This window comes from Onychostruthus taczanowskii, unplaced genomic scaffold, assembly GCF_017590055.1.
Source record: "Onychostruthus taczanowskii isolate IOZ18803 unplaced genomic scaffold, ASM1759005v1 scaffold26, whole genome shotgun sequence".
Classification (NCBI taxonomy): domain Eukaryota; kingdom Metazoa; phylum Chordata; class Aves; order Passeriformes; family Passeridae; genus Onychostruthus; species Onychostruthus taczanowskii.
The window spans coordinates 7318788-7331492 of record NW_024499906.1 but is presented as its reverse complement, the minus strand read 5'-3'; the positions used below and the strand labels follow the sequence as shown (position 1 = coordinate 7331492).

At 36.2% G+C, this 12705-nt stretch overlaps 1 protein-coding gene across 1 annotated transcript in view; it reads left to right on the top strand.

The window, feature by feature from the left end:
* Positions 1-12705, top strand: part of KPNA3 (karyopherin subunit alpha 3) — a 47611-nt gene that overhangs the window by 19209 nt on the left and 15697 nt on the right. Inside the window, exons 2-7 of the mRNA XM_041407275.1 lie at positions 737-781; positions 8822-8911; positions 9105-9134; positions 9227-9279; positions 9360-9455; positions 11492-11577. Coding sequence (XP_041263209.1) covers positions 737-781; positions 8822-8911; positions 9105-9134; positions 9227-9279; positions 9360-9455; positions 11492-11577 — 400 coding nt within the window. The remainder of the gene's footprint in view (positions 1-736; positions 782-8821; positions 8912-9104; positions 9135-9226; positions 9280-9359; positions 9456-11491; positions 11578-12705) is intronic.

Below are 12705 nucleotides of genomic sequence, written 5' to 3'. Positions count from 1 at the left end.
GTTGAATGAACCTAAGGAGATTGTCTTCAGTAGGCTAAAATTCTTTTTTAATCTTCTGGTCTCTCTTATCTGAGAGGTGCAGCAGCATTGTCAGGAATGCGTTCTGAGAGCCCAATATCATTAAGGAGCTGAGATGTTTATGGGCTGGTTTCCTTTACAGTGTTTAGGCTACAGATCCTTAGGAGATTCAGTACTACTGTACTACTTTGTTTCCTTTTTCTGCAAGCCTGATGGGTCTTGTTGCATTGAGCTGAGTCATCTTCTGTCAGTCATGATTGATTTTGGCCGGGGAACTGGTATAGATTGTGTTTAGGTTGTGAATGTGATTATATGGGAATATGAGGTTGTCTAACCTGGATTTACTGCTGCCTATGGTCTGCACATATAAACACCTGGAGAGTTATTTCAGTGAAAACACCTGGAGAATCTTTCTAGTGAAACTCCAAGGGGAGGTTGATATTATGTATCTATGGGATACTTCCTGTGGTTTATGACAAAGCTATCTGTAAGGTGTATGATTAAAAAAAAAAGAGAACAAACCAACCAAACAAAAAAAACCCAACTGAAGCAAAACATCAGAAAAAACATGTGCATTCTCCTAGAAAAGACTGAGTTATAAATTATGCACAGTTTTCCATATCTTTTGATGAATAACTGCACCTTTTTTACCTAGAAACAGCTGATTCCAAAACAGAATACTACTTTCTTGGCTGACCTTTTTTTTTTTTTTTAACAGACTATGAGAAGACACAGAAATGAAGTTACAATTGAATTGCGGAAGGTGAGTGCTTCTGTTTATCAACTGTGTTACTTTGCTAAAAGTGCTCTGGTGTCTTAACTACATATTTTTCCATAAGCTTTGCTTTACAGCCCTAAATATACATAGAAAAGGTGTAAATTCGTTAAATTATAACTGTGGATTCCAATATATTTTTCTTCTCCAATTTCTGAAGCTCAGTACAGCAGAACAGTACTGCGTTACTCCAGTGTATCACTTGGAAATAATCCATATTCAGTTTCTGTACCAGTTATTCCAGTGGAGCTCTCAGCTGTTCAAATGTTTAAAATTGCTGAATGGGAAAAGGGAGAGTTTTAGCACCTAGAGAGTGAGGTTGTTCATTTGTCTTGTTTTCTGAAAATTATTGCTTACGTACTGTAAAGGGAGTTAACTTGCAGGTCAGATTTTGGCTGTATTGGGTAAATGTCAGTATGGCTGGGAAGATCATGAGTATGAGAGCTGATCTAGTTTACTACTCTGCATAATTAGAGCATTTGTTACACCCTCATCTTTCTCCTTTCATAACCCTTCCAACTGCCTTTCTCGGCACCTCAAAGACAAAGGGTAAACTTATTTGCTTTTGGGTACCTTCAGTGTATTTGAGGACTTCATACTGCCCCTTTGCCTTTATCCCATTGAGACACCTTCAGTTCTTCACCTTTTTCTTGAACATTCTCTTTCCTAGATTTGACTTGTTGCTGCTTCTCAGATCCAAATTACCTGTATTTTTCTGGAAGTGTGGAAATCTGAAATTATGCAGTCTGCAGCTGATTTTTAAATGGAATAGGGAAAAACAGTTCCCAATACAGTATTCCTCTTTATACTAAGTATGTTGTTGACAGGCACACAGACTGTGTATGCTTTTTACACTTAGACTACCACAAAGCAAATGTACTTGTTTGTTTGCATAGTTGAATAAATGGTTTTTTGTTTTTTGGTTTTTTGTTTGTTTGTTTGGGTTTTTTGGTTTTTTTTTTGGGTTTTTTTTTTTTTTTTTTTTACATTTGACTTCTGTCTTCTGAATTGCATCTGCTTTTTCCAGGCTTTCCCATTCTGTTCCCTGGTATGTTTTCTGGCTTCTCCAGCTTGGTGTAACCTGTATTTTCTATTATTTTCATTAATGACATGATAAGTGTTTGGTTTGAATATTCTCAGTATAGCCCAAGCTCCTTTTGGTCTCCTATTTGATGCTTATCTCCAGTTTGCCAGTTGAATGCTTGTTTCAGAGCGCACACCTACCAAATTCCATCTTCTTGTTTTCATTATTTGCAAACTGATAAGACAAAATCCTTGCTAAAATCAAAGTGAGGAGTTTGTAAATAGAAACTATGTTGATAGAAATTAGCTTGACTTGTTTTTGAGAAATTTTGTCTGCGCTTGTCACCTGATTGTGTAGGAGCAACCAAAAAAATCTTGGGCTAGTATTTTCCTGGGATCCTTCTGTTTCTCTTGGAAGAAGGGACTTTGTTTTTTCAGGTCTTACAGAAAAACTTCTCTATCTCATTACAGTATAAACTATATTTCTAAGATTCATGCTGAGACTGTAATAATTAGTCAAAGAAATCTAATTTGACCCAGATGACTGGAAAATTATCAGCAATGGAAGTTTATGCTGGCATGTTGGAGGCCCTCTTTGTTCAGAACTGGTGTAAAACTTGCTGTGTAACTGTGAAAATCTGAACTGGGAAGAGTCATACATAGAACTTAGGTAGCAAGTTCCTGCAAGCAAAGCAAACCAGTAAAAGATGGCTTGACTAATGCAGCATATCCTTATACATCTTGTTAAATAGAGATGGAACAAGTGAGCATTCCAGTGCAATCTTTGGAGAGAACTTTGCAGTGCAAAGTGAGAATTTTAATTTTAAATTAATTCTTATAACTTGTTTTTGTAACAGGTCACAATTTCAAGGCCAGTTTATTATAGAAGCGTGGTGGGGAGCAAGTCAGACACTTAAGGCAAGATATTATCCTGTGTGGAAGGAATCCAGCATGTGCCAGTAATATGTGAGTGAAAATGAGGAGGAAGCCTATGAGCTGCCAGTGACTTCTCACTGAAAACTGCACATGCAAAGATCAATTACGCATTTAGAGGAGAAGCCTGAGCACTGGATCTAGGTCAGACTGTAAATCAAGAGTGAACAGCAGCTGCAGCACTCTTAAATGCAGGAATTGGTGTTCTTGAGTGTTGGTTAAACATCTTCACTGCAGAGACCAGAAGAAATCTGCTTTAATAATAAGTTCAGTATGTGTCAACTCAGCTGGTGCTGGTGGGCAACTAGTTTGCAGTGGGAACTCTGTGGCAGATGAGATTCTGTACCATTGTTTGTGGTACAGAATTGAGACTGAAATGTTAAGGGATATATTTTATCAAGTTCCAGCAGCGGAAAGGCTAAATTGTAATATCATTGTTTCAGTCTTTACAGTTAACACTGCTGCTCTAGCATGAGTGTGCCAAATTCAGGAAATTTTTGGCGTGACCTTAGTAATCCACTGGTGCCTCTTCAAAGGAAAGGGATGTCTTCTCTTCATCCCAGCTACCCAGATGCTGCACGTACACCTGGCTTCGAAGAAGAGACAAATGGAGTGTATTCTTGATCTGTACGTTGAAGCACTACACAGTCATGGGTTTATCTTTTGAATCAATGTGGATATAAATATTAAATGAATGGATCTGATGAAATTGCACACATCTCTCTTTAGTAAGATGGAATAAATAAAAAATCACGGCTTTGAACAGTAGTAAACAATTTCTGCATGCATCAGTGTGAAGTGTTTATTCTCTTGAAATTACAGACATCAAGGTGCATTTGAAACACATTCTGTGTTTCAAGAATATATTATCTCTATTCACTATCTTCACACCATAGCTCTTATTCAGGAAGAAACTATTTTTCCCCTATTTTTAATTTCTCAATCACTTATTATTTGTTTAGGAATTTAATTGACAAAGATTAACAAAGCTATCTGACATGAAAAGGTAGCGGTAGTCTGGCAGATTCCACGTTGAGGCCTGGGTCGGCATCACGAGCCAGTCAGATGACACTCCTCATGGTCAGGTGCCCTTCTCCTGATTCCATATTGGCTTTGTGTTCTATACATTCTGAGAATGGATCTACTACATTTCTGGAAAGATAATCTTGGTCTCTGATTATATTGTTTGTACAGCAGCAGGTCTGAGAGCTTGAACAATAGCCATCTCCCTTTCCTGACAGATAACAGTGTCAGTTTTGACACTCTAAGTGTCAGGTGATGGGGACTGCATCAGAATTCAGAATATAAATCTCTTTGGTGCAATGTCTTGGTGAAGTCTGATTCAGAGCGTTTATCACTTGGTTTCAGCATCCCAGATACCTGAAGACTGCTCTGTTAGTAACAGGGATCCTGGAATTAATTGGGTTAGTCTGTTAGTCTCAATATAGGGGGCATGGTGGATGAGCAATGGTTAGAATTCAGTTTAAGGTTCTATATCTGAATGAATCCTGTAACTCTATTGCTCTGACATCCTCTGGTTTTGGGTGCTTGGCTTTCTTTGAAGATGAAGTTTGGCTTGGGCCACTTTTGTGCCTAAAGAAAGGTAGTCCTTAGCCAGGTTAATGATACGGTCATTGAGTTGGATGTCACCCTTCAAAGGAAGCCTTAGCACTCCTAACTTCAGCAGAAACACAGGATACTGTCCCGCTAACTGGAATCCTAAGAACTTCCATGATCTCTCACAAGGTTTATTTTTGGCTTTCTTGGCAAACTCGGCTGCCCCTGAGAGCTCATAGACATGAGCACATGAAAGCTCTAATTGCCAATTAAGTTTGGCGCAAGGCAATGCAATTATTTGCTAAATAAGTGGTGGATTACAGAGTCAGGGGCATATGGTTTTTTTTTTTACTTCTTGCCCTGGCATACTGTTGTTGTTTCTACTCTGATATTTCTTAAATAAGATTGCTTATGTCCATGATAGCTCCTAAATGAAGTAGAAGACTGTTTGAAGAAAGGAATCTGTTTTTTATGTTGCTGGGAGTGCTAGGGTGGAAAAAATCTTTTTCTGATTATCAGCAAGTCTGAAAATCCAAAAGAAAAAGAAAATACTTAGTAAAACTTAAATCAGTTAAGTGTCTTTTCCAGTTCAGTGTGTATGTATAGTTTTTTGTTCACTGTAAACAACATTTTAGTACATAATACAAGTCTACCAGTTTGAAGAATGACTACAATGACAGGGACACTGAAGCACTATTAGTATGTTCTTCTGGAGGCTTCCCTATCAACTGTTAGTAGCACAAATTCTTGGAAAAGAATTTGCGTTTACCCTGCCTCAACTGATTCATTTAAAAAAAAAATACCCTAAGAGGAAAATTACATTCCTAATGGATTCTTTCAGAGCCTTAGTTGAAAAGGGCTATGAAGAAATTCTTTGGAGATTTGCTTGAATCCATTTGGGTGAGATCTTGCTGTTTCCTGACTTAAGAGGTCTCAATCTTTGCAATCCATGCTTAGGCCATACACTGCTATCTACTTATTTTTAGTTCATTTCTCCTCTTCTGAGACAGATGAGCACTAACCAAACAGGAACATTATGGTTGCTCTCTGTTGTCACAAAGGTGAATTAGCAGAACTCAAATGTAGGAAAGTTGTCTACGTCTTCTAACTGCGTATCTGTAGCTAAATCTTTATCTGAAGAAGAATCTTGGAGTCTGACTTGGGGTCAGTGCTAGCTTAAAAGGGCTGTTCAGAAAACCTGAATCTACCTCCATCACTGGCTTGAACTGTCTTTCCTTGAATGTAATTGGAGGGGCAAGAGCTGCTTGTTGTCATCTGTGAGCATGTCTAATACTGGCTAGCATTAAGAACTCCAGTTTCTAATGTTGAAATGTTCTTGAAGTTAATTATGTTAACTTCTGTGCCTCAAGAACTTCTGCTGGCTACTAAGCTCCTACTAAACTTTCCCCTGATCTGAAGGAACATTTTGTAATGGTATTTGTTACCTGCAGGCAGAGATTTTCTTTTTAATTTCTTTTCCCTTTTAATCTTGGAACCTCACAACAGTTGGCACTCTTCACAGAGCTTTCCTGTGTGTCCAGTGCTGAAAAGTATGTAGAAACTAGTATTTGACATCTTTCACAGTTCTGTTGGAGCATCTCATTGGCCATGTCCCCTAGTACTAAGTGCAGTGTAGCACAGAGCTTTTAGGATGTTCCCTTTACCTACAAGGAGTCTTCTGTTAGATGGTGTTTTTGAACATTTGAAACTTACTTGCATTAGTCTATGTATTTTTTAATCCTATGGCCATCTTCTAAGAAGATAAACAAAAGAAGTACCAGGGTCTTCAGGACTTACTTACTGTTCAGTAGCTTGACCATCCCAATGTCAATGAAGCAAATGATGGGCATATGTCTTAAAAACTGGACAAGAAAGTGCACTCCTGGTATCATTACTGTTATCTATTCATTTGGCATGTTTACCAATGCCTTTTGTTTGTATAGAAATCTTGGTAGGCTGCTGTAGTGGGATCTCTACCAGAATGTTGGCAATACTTACAAGCAGCAGTCAGCAGCTGTTTATGAGCTTCCATACTTACTGTACATAGTACACATGGTTCAGTGTTGAGGATCTTCCCTTTAGAAGGAGACCTGCTGTATTTTGTTTGTGACAAGGTTTTACCCTTCATCAGACATTCTACTCTGATGCTTCCACCTTTGAAAGGGCTCTCTCTCCAGGCTTTGAACAGGACAGCTATATCCAGCTCTGTTCACTGGTCTTCATTTTCACTGCAGGAGCCTGCAGAAGAGGCTGGTGCTTTGATTTAGGCAAAATCTTTTTGAGTTTGCTACAATATATGTCAAAATACAAGCATTTTAAAGCCATGGCAGGCTGCAAATCATCTTCTTTTACCTTTTGTAGCAGAGTGATTGGCCTGTCAAATTACTGGAGAGAGCAGTTTAGCTGTCCAGGGATTGGACACTTTTGCAGATGGACAGCACTATTTCGAATAGCCTTAGATACACTGTTTAGGACTGAAAGTTTTTGTGAACTCTTTGACTTTATAAGAAATGCTAAACAGAATATAAACTTTTAGTGCTTCTAAAGCACTAGCAGACTCTCTGCCTCAGGCTGCTGTGGAAACTCTTCTATATTGGTTGTGACAGTTGTTTTTCAATTCAGCCACCTGCAAACAGTGAGTAGCTACAGGAACATTGTAGCTCCTTTCTTTCCTTACCTGAGGTATTTTTTTTCTGGAAGCTATCACACCATATGACTGATAGCCTGAAGACATTGCCTGCACTCACAAAAATTGTAGCATTATTCTGGGGTCAGTTACATCCTGTGGAGTTTCTTTCTCTCTCTTATGGGGGTGTAATATCTTGGCCATAGAATATGTACTCGTACTTGTTTTGGTTAAGGTTAATAGTAGGAGGCATTCTCGGAGGTATGCTGATGGTGCCAAAGGATTTTGGATAGTTATGTGTGCAGCTATAGAAGCCTTACTGGAACATCAGAGGTTTTTGTTCAGCTCAGTGACTGGTGTGGGAAATTCAGGTAAACACATTACAGGTCTTTCCGGTGAAACCATCAGTTAATGTGTTCCTGCCTGATGCAGTTTGTCTGCATAACACTGCTTTCTTGGTGTTCAGCTGCCTGCTCCTTTCCATCTTCCTTCTCTCCAGATCCACTTGCCAACAAACTGCCTGTGGTGTTTGTGTGTATTGATGTGCTCCATGTATGCAGCTGTTACTGCATGGCTAGGTGGTCTTGTGCACTCTTGGAGGATCTAGTTTCTGTACTTACAACTTGACTAAAATTAAACTATGCTAAGTCTGTGGGATGTTGTTTTCTGCATTAAAGGTTATTCTCCTGCTTGTTTGTAGTTCTAGCTTTGTTTTATCTGAAAAAAAATACATATATACTGGTTGGGAGGATTTCAAACTTGTTGTAAGTTATTTCTAAGGTGTCTGAAAAGTAAACAAGTCCCAGAAATTTTGGGCCTGGAATTGCTGTTTTTTATAGCATAAAATAAAGTATTGGGACCCTTCAACTCATCATTCTGTTTAGAGGCTTTTTTAGATATTACAGACCAGGTGTGGTGTAACAAAATCTCTTTAATGAGTATTGTGGTTATCAGATAATTGGAGACTGAAAAGCCTGCCTTTCCTTGCTACTATACTAGATTTCTTCTAGATGTTAGAGCTAGCTCTTACTCTTTTTCAACATTTTGCATCATTAAAGAATTAAATCTTAATTAACTTATAAAAAACCCAAAACCAAACATAAGAAGGTGTTCAGATATGTATACTGTGTCATCATCTTCTATTGCCCCTTCTGTCTTTGTACCTCTAGACGTACCAAACAAAATATGAAGTCTAAAATTTAGAAGAGACCATTTCATAGTTTTGGTATAATACTTTTAATACATTTTAAATTTGTAAAAACATGCAATTGATGATTTGTTTTCTTCCTTTTTAAATTACTGTCTTTATGTCTTCAAATTCATTAAATTAGGAATGTTAAAATGAAATGTTAAATGGGTACTTTACCACTGAAAAGATAATTTTGTTCTTTTGTAATTCCTTAAAGGAACTAAGACTGAAGGGTGTCTTGTTTTTTGTCAGAAATTAGGCTAACAGCATGAGTGGGAAATACTGCAAGTGCCAGTGTGCATGGAGCATGCTACTTTACACAGAAAATGCAAATAGATGTGACCAGGGAGCTTCAAAACTGGTTTAACTGAAAAATAATCTTACACTGAAAACAAATTTCTGTTACGTGTGGCTAAATGTTAATATCATGCAGAGCTATGAGTATTGTGAATGCCTGTTAGAAAACTGATCCCCAGTGTGTGAGTTTTAATTAATTCAAATGTCATGGATTGTTGTAGATCTGACTGATTAGCAAGCTGCCAGATTATTACAGCTAAAATACTGCAAATTCTATTTGCAGTTACAAATGCTTTTAAAAAAGGCAACCTTATCTATATTTAAATGTTGAAAGGGTCCATTGTGCATCATCCTGTACTAATAAGCATTAAAAGTGGCTTTACTGTTTGTCATTTCTTAACAGAACAAAAGAGATGAACATCTTTTGAAAAAAAGAAATGTTCCTCAAGAAGAAAGCTTAGAAGATTCTGATGTTGATGCTGACTTCAAAGCAGTGAGTTCCTTGATTCTGGAATTCTTTTTAAAACTTTGGTGATGTCTCTAAACAATATATTCTGTTATCTTGCAGTTATTTGAAAGTAAATTTATGAACTGATACACTGTTAAAATAAGTTTTCTTGTATTAAATGTTTAAGAAGGTTATAATTTATCAGCAAAATTACTAAAACTATTTTTTTCTTTTCAAGCAAAATGTAACACTAGAAGCTATACTGCAGGTATGTTACATTTAACTTTTAATTTTTTTTAACTAGAAGGGTGTGTTCTATGCACTTTTAATTTTCACTGTGTTTTTAATTATTTTTTTCAGAACGCCACAAGTGACAACCCAGTGATCCAACTGAGTGCTGTCCAAGCTGCAAGGTAAAGATAAAGATACAGAAACATAATTTATACACATTTTTTGTTATAAAAGTTACTTACTTTTATTTTCAATTTCACAGGAAACTCCTATCCAGTGACAGAAATCCACCTATTGATGACTTAATAAAATCTGGAATTTTACCAATTCTGGTGAAATGCCTAGAAAGGGATGATAAGTAAGTATTCTTAAAAATCTTCACTGTTACTGGAAATTTGCATTTTTAAAACAATCATTATTTGAAACAAAACTGAGGATTCCAGCACCATGTAATCTGACACAGTGGATCACATTCCATGATGATAAATCACAGGTTCTCCAGGAAAATTTATTCTGCTGCTGAAATGTCATTTAATTTTTTAGAGCATTTTTGAGCACGTCCAGCTAATGGAGAAAACCTTACTACATTTCTCATTGGTTTTGAATATTTCAGCCTTTTACCAGCTTTTTTTAAGAAACCTGCCACAGAGTTGTGTGTATTTGTGTGAAGGCAGAGAGCACACCTGGTTGTGAACAGGGGTTTTTTCCAGAATACATTTGTCTTTCCCATTAAGATTATTAGCTGAAGTTTCTAGTTTCTTCTCACTGCAAGGTGTGTTTCCTTCTGGCTCTCTGCTGCTCTCTTATGTGATGGTAGAACATGCTCTCTTAGTCTTTATTGGAAAACAAAGAACTTCAGTAAAGAACATAGAGAGCACGGAGCATATAGCTGCAGGCATTTAATGACATGTAAGAAACAAAACATGCCATGTTCAACAAAGCTTGAGCCCCTGATTCGGACAGGTAGTGATTAACACAATTGAGGTAAATATTTTAGCCTGTCTTTGATCTCAGGCAGACATGAATGTATATAGTATTTCCATTTTCAGTGTTATTTCTGCAGCTATGAGAGCTAGGAACTTCAAAAATATGTTGTGGTATTTTTGGTATATTTTGATGGCTGCAAAACTACTAACTATAAGTAGGGTTTTTTCCTAGCTTGTTTAACAAAACAGTTGCTTAGAAGGCAGCTGACAATAACATTCAAATCAGGAAAGAATTTTAAAATGGGTCATGAACGCTTGTCTGCTGTAGAAGGAGATGGTTCAGTGCTTTGAAAATTCTTTTTAATATGAGTCTTCTGCTAGTTTTTGTATGATTTACCCTTGTAAATGTTTAATAAGTCTTTCAAAATTGAACTCAACGTTTTTTTAAGCAGTCCTTTGAATCGTGATTGCTATATAATATTTAGCAGAGTTAAACTCTGAAAAGACTTTGCATAACAAATCATTAAAGCTGTTGTTCATTTTGTACTTGAAAGCTTAGCATGAGAGAAAGAAAAAAGGGACTAACCTAAAAGAGTTTGAATACACTTGATCCTAAAATTTAAGGGTTTATAGGTAACTGCTGACAGGTGTGATTTGTTTTTCCCTCCTGTTTAATTCTTTTGCAATCTCATCCCCCTTAAAACCTCAAACTGCTTTGGAAATTAATAAAAAAAAAAGTTTAAAAGAAGCAGGTACTTATAACTATGTATAAAACATGACTGATAAAGACACAAAACCTACGGAAATGAAACAGTCACCTAACAGTAAATATTCTCTGTTCTTCCTAAATTCAGACACTTAGAGTTGTGCTAATGACCTTGGGCTGTATACTCATGTAGCTTGTAGAACTCATAACTTTTAGTATTTGCTTAAACAGCAGTTTTCATACAAACTGTTTTACTGAACTGCTGTTGGTATAGGCAACAGTTGACAGACATCTTGGAAGAGATGTTGTCCCAGCTTTCATGACATTTGTAACTAATTGTATCTGTATTTAATAAGACAGGTGTGATGCTGTCTTTTCATACTGATTCTAGATCTTTCACCTGTCAGTGATGGTACAGAAAAATGTCTGTATCCAAGTATACCAGCTTGCACTTGATCTGGAATGTAATGTTGGAAGAATCAAGTTTAATTGGTTGTTTGGGTAGGTTTTTTGTTACTAATATTAATTCAGAGTGATGGATGGTTTACAGAGCGTCACAGAATGCAAGCTTTCTTTTTTTCTTACAGCTTTTCCCCTGGAAAGTCCAGGCTTAGATGTTGGAGTTTTTTTTAAATTTTAGCCCACTGGTACTGCCTAAATGTAGAGTATTTAATGTGGATATGGCTAGCAATATTGAAATGAACCATAAAATAGTCTTCAGATCATGTTTCAGTTTACTAGTATAAAATTTTTTCATTACAGTCCTTCATTACAATTTGAAGCTGCATGGGCATTGACTAACATAGCATCAGGCACTTCTGCACAGACTCAAGCTGTTGTACAGTCAAGTAAGTATTACAACTTTGGTTTTTTTGGGGAGGAGGCAGTGGGGGTGGATATTATGGGAAAAGAAAGTATTTGGATAATGAATGCAATTTCTTATCAGTACCATTAAAGTCATAAATACATGCTTGTCCAAAAGATTTAGTGAAGATTTCTGAAAGATTTCTACATTTGCTCTTAAACATAAATCTGCTTGTCACTAACAGTTAATGTTAAGGATGCCAGACAGGATTTCCCATCGAGAAGATAGAGAATGACAGATGATACAATAATTATGACAAAAATTTAAGTCCTTTCTCATTCTTGGTTTGATTTCTGAAATCATGTACCATTAATTGCTCTGTGGCTAACACTTAAGTTAGGGATCAATTCTTTCTGCCTCAAAGATGTGTTCATAAACCTTATTAAAGTTGTTAAATACATACAGTTATGTAACGTTGCACATTTAAACACATTGTTAAGAAAATTACCATCCTTTCCTTGTCTGTATGATTAGTATCTCCTGTACACACAATTTTGTTGAGCTGCTGTCATTTCTTGTTTAACCAGACAGTGAGAAAGGAAAGAAACTCTAAAGTCAAAATGAAGATAAATTAATCAAATAATTTTTTCAGGATTATATCTATAGCTTTTATGGATCAGCATTCTTATCTTAAAAGATCACCACTGTGCTAAATAGAATATGTTGTCATTAAACACAAGGTTATGGATAAGCAAATATATAATAAGGTATCTTGACATACTCATATTCTCATTTTTATATGGGAAAGTGGTGAGTTAGTTATTTGAATTTTTTTTAGTGTGTGAACCTGTCTTTCAAACTAAAATGCTGGTTTGTATGTTTTCATGGCTAATAAAATAACTGAGTAATTATTAGATTCTGTTTATTTAAGATATTGGAGCAATATTTTTGTTACTGTTGTTATTATTACTATTATTATTATCCAAGATAAGATTTGGATTAAATTATCTTACAAAAATGAGCTTTGGATAAAAATCCAAAGGCATTAAAACAAAAAAATCAATATCTTGAATTTGTTTCAAAAATTTCTGATGTGATTTGGGCACCTCTGTTTTTAGATTGCTTTTCTGGTGTCTAAGTACCTTTGAAAATCTACTCCCAAGTTTTTTCT